Source organism: Calidris pugnax, unplaced genomic scaffold, assembly GCF_001431845.1.
Source record: "Calidris pugnax isolate Ruff unplaced genomic scaffold, ASM143184v1 scaffold56, whole genome shotgun sequence".
Taxonomy (NCBI): Eukaryota; Metazoa; Chordata; class Aves; order Charadriiformes; family Scolopacidae; genus Calidris; species Calidris pugnax.
Window position 1 is genome coordinate 6,547,475 of NW_015090839.1, and position 3,368 is coordinate 6,550,842.

The following is a 3,368-nucleotide window of genomic DNA, read 5'->3' on the forward strand; positions in this document are numbered from 1 at the left end:
AAAAAAAAAAAAAAGAAAAAAAAGCCAGTGTGCACAGCTTGATCAGAAACTGGGACTACTCTAAGGAGAGCTGGGGAAAAGCTCAGTCTAAATCGGGCCGGGGCTATCGCCCTGAAGTCAAGAAAACCCAAAAGCAGCAAAGCGCGCCTGGAGAGCTCCTGGCTGCTACCATGCGTCCTCCATCCTAAAACAATCCTGCACTTCCAGCTGCCAAGGGTACGGACAAATCGCGCTGGACTCTCGGAGGATCCCACACAGGGTCTCGCAGAGAGGCTCGAGTGGTGCGGGGCAAGGGCAACTACAGAAACACCTTTTTCCTGTGGCTGTGGACAGAGCCATCAGGACCCTCTTCTTCACACAAGGAAGGCTTTTCTCCACCACCAGGGCTGCAACACGGCAACCACGGCCGAAGGGAAGCCTCAGCAGCGGCTGACTCTGCCTCGGGCTTGCTGATTAGTACAGCAAATCTGAGATTGCAGCCAGGAGCCCGTCTGTGCCCTCACCTCTGGGAGCAGCCTCAGGAAGAGGCAGCGGAGCCCGAGCCGCAGCCGGACAACAGGAGGCGCTGCGACTTTGCACAACCCCCGGGGCCTGCGCTCCCCTCCGGGCCCGGCCCGGCCGCCGAGCATCCCGGCGGGGGCGTCCCGAGGGGCCGGCCGCCGGGGACAGCGGCTTTCGCCGGCCGCCACGTCTGCTCCGCCCGGCGAAACGCCTCCCGCCGTTTTGTAGCAGCATCCGAGGAGCGTGGCCGGCTTCGTGCTTTGCTCTTTTTTTTTTCTCTTTTTTATTTTTTTTTTCCCCCCAGGGTACGGAGTGAGCCCTTGCGTGGGCCGCTCGGCGTCCCGGCGGGTGTTGCTCCCGCGGGGTTGGGCTTTTGGGAAGGGGGGGGCAGCAGCTGCCCCGAGGTCACTCGGCGGGGGGGTGTCACCAGCCGGGGCCCTGGGACCCCTGCACCCCTCACAGCCTCGCCGCATGCGGGTGCAGGGGTCCCAGCGACCCTCATGTCCCAAAAGGAACAAGCCGCCACAGAAAGGTCTCGATTTTCAGACGTATAGACCGCTTCCATTAGTGAAAGAGGGATGGGTGCATACATGAAGACCGCAATTTTAATATCTCCGAGAATCTCCACTGGGATTTGTTCCAATTTCCATGGGTGTAGTTTGACCATTTGAGAAAGCGGGTTTAAATCCGGTGCTTTTATCTATTTTATTTCCTTCAAGACACATTTTTGTCCCTTGTTCTCGTCGGCTGATTCCAGAGGTTTGTTTGTTTCGAGGATTTGACTTAATTCTGTTGCCAGATTTAAAGAAAGAAGGACGAGGAGGGAAAGAACAAAGAAAGGGATAACAAAAAACGCATTTAGAGGACAAGTTAAAACATATTTGTCGAGGTAGAGATATGCTATATCTCATCATTTGAACGCTGAATCTCCGTATAAGAAACTTTAAAATCGTGTTGGTGAGGGTGACGTTTTCACAGATCACTCGAGGACAAATCAGGGTGGAAGCAACTGTTATCCTGCTGAACGTTAAACGTGCCAAACAAAGATTCAGACCCAGATGCGTACTGTAGTTTGCATGGCATGATACGCAAGCCTTTTTCAAAATCCCAATAAACTTTATTTCCCCTTCAAGTTCCCATTGCCCAGAGAGTTATTTGGGTTTCGGGGTTTTTGTTTGGTTGGGTGGTGGGTGGGGTTTTTTGGTTTTGTCTTTTTTTTTTTTTCCTATCAGCTGATAAAAGTTCTAGTAGCTGGGTAGAAACAAATTCATAAAGGCCATAGCAGAGAAACCCAAGAAAAGTCTGTGGTCTTGACCTAAGCTCCAAGAGCCGGACAGGGCAGGAGCAGAAACAGAAAATTTTCGATCCGTCTGCAAAGCCTGAGATATTCTCTCCAGAATAACAGTGAATGTTGTCCAATGTCAATTTGTTTTATCGGTGTTGCCTCTTTTCAACTTTTACCAACCTGCGCAGATTCTTCTTCCCCTGTTCTTTGCGAGAAATCAGGTTAATAAGCAAGAAGTTGGTAATGAGATACCCGCTAGTTAATGCTGCTCCTGGGTGCCTTGGCACCAGAGAAGGCTTCCAAAGGAGCCTCCTGGGCTGGAGGCTTTCCACAGTAAAGATATAAAATGGTTTCAGTGACTCACCTGATGTTTGCCAAGTGGAGGTTAATATCGGTGGATCCGCATTCAAGCCTCTGTCCGCATTTATTGGGTGCCCGTAGTGTTATGTCTCAGCGCGGTGACTCACATGGTTTCTAAACGTAAAGGCACCAGAGAAAAAATATCACCATCACCATCTACATAGGACGGCAGCCCCGTTTGAAGGGCCCACGGAAGAGGGAGAGGAAGGGGGTCGGAGGGGTTTGGGGAGTGGGGAGCCGAGCCCTCCTGCTCGCAGCCCGGAGCCCCGAGCCCAGTCCCCCGCCCCGAGGGCGCTGGGAGCTGGGGGCGCCGGGCAGGGGCGGGGGGCACCACCGAGGTACCTGCGCGGTAACCGGCTTTGAAGTGAGGGACGGGAGCGGGGGAGAGCCTGTGGACTGCAGGACTCGGGACTTTGGAGCACGTCCCGGCCACCAAGTTAAAGGAGCATCTACTGGACTTTAGTAAATATTACCCCTAATCTCAGCGGTTTAAGGCTGGATGGCCTTTTGCATTCTCTTCAAACAGAGGGGGCTGCCCTTCCCTTGTCTACCTCATTTAATTTCCACCGATCCCTCCTAGCATTTGTCCTGTCCATCTGTAAGGGGGGGGGTCCGTCCCCTTCGTCCCCGTCCCCCTCCCTTTTCCTGCTCTCCCCTCTTTGCCCACCTCTGTCTCTCCTTCTTTCCCCACAAGCTTAAACCAATTACGCCGCTTTGCAAATAAAGTGCCGCCCCGGGGGGAGTTGCAGGCGAGGGGAACTGCCTTGTTTGCAGGTGCATCTCCGGCTTTGTAGGTGCGAACGCCTTTGTGCGGCGGACAAATGGGGAGAGGAGGAGGAGGAGGTGGGTACTTCTGCGACGTAAGATCCACATCAGCTCAACTCCACTCACATCCCAGCCGGCACTTCCTCACTTTCTCAACTGTCTCGCCCCACACCGCTCCCTGCCTCCTTTTTGGCTGGTTATAGAGGAGAATTCAGCACCCCCCGCCCCTCCTGAGAGCTGGCTTCCTGCTAGGTCAGGCTTTCGGGGCTCTTTTCCTGCTGCCCGTCGCTGGCTTGCAAGAGGGCTGGATGGTTACACCGGGCAGGTTGGCTCCATAATGTTAGGGACTGTGAAAATGGAAGGGCATGAAACCAGCGACTGGAACAGCTACTACGCCGACACTCAGGAGGTGAGTAAATCCCAGGGTCTGGCTCCGCTGCTGCCCCTCTGCAAGCGG

General features: G+C 54.2%; 1 protein-coding gene and 1 long non-coding RNA gene across 2 annotated transcripts in view; one reads left to right on the forward strand and one right to left on the reverse strand.

Annotated features, from left to right (window-relative positions):
* Positions 1 to 1,027: 1,027 nt before the first annotated feature.
* LOC106887911 lies at positions 1,028 to 2,786 on the reverse strand. The gene is made up of 3 exons (XR_001411989.1): positions 2,489 to 2,786; positions 2,151 to 2,260; positions 1,028 to 1,290 (listed from the first exon to the last, which is right to left on the reverse strand). It is a non-coding gene; the product is annotated as an uncharacterized LOC106887911 (long non-coding RNA).
* A 127-nt stretch (positions 2,787 to 2,913) lies between these two features.
* The window catches only part of FOXA1 (forkhead box A1), a 25,200-nt gene continuing 24,745 nt past the window's right edge, over positions 2,914 to 3,368 (forward strand). Inside the window, exon 1 of the mRNA XM_014941608.1 lies at positions 2,914 to 3,320. Within this exon, the coding sequence (XP_014797094.1) occupies positions 3,249 to 3,320 (72 nt within the window). The 5' untranslated portion in view covers positions 2,914 to 3,248. The remainder of the gene's footprint in view (positions 3,321 to 3,368) is intronic.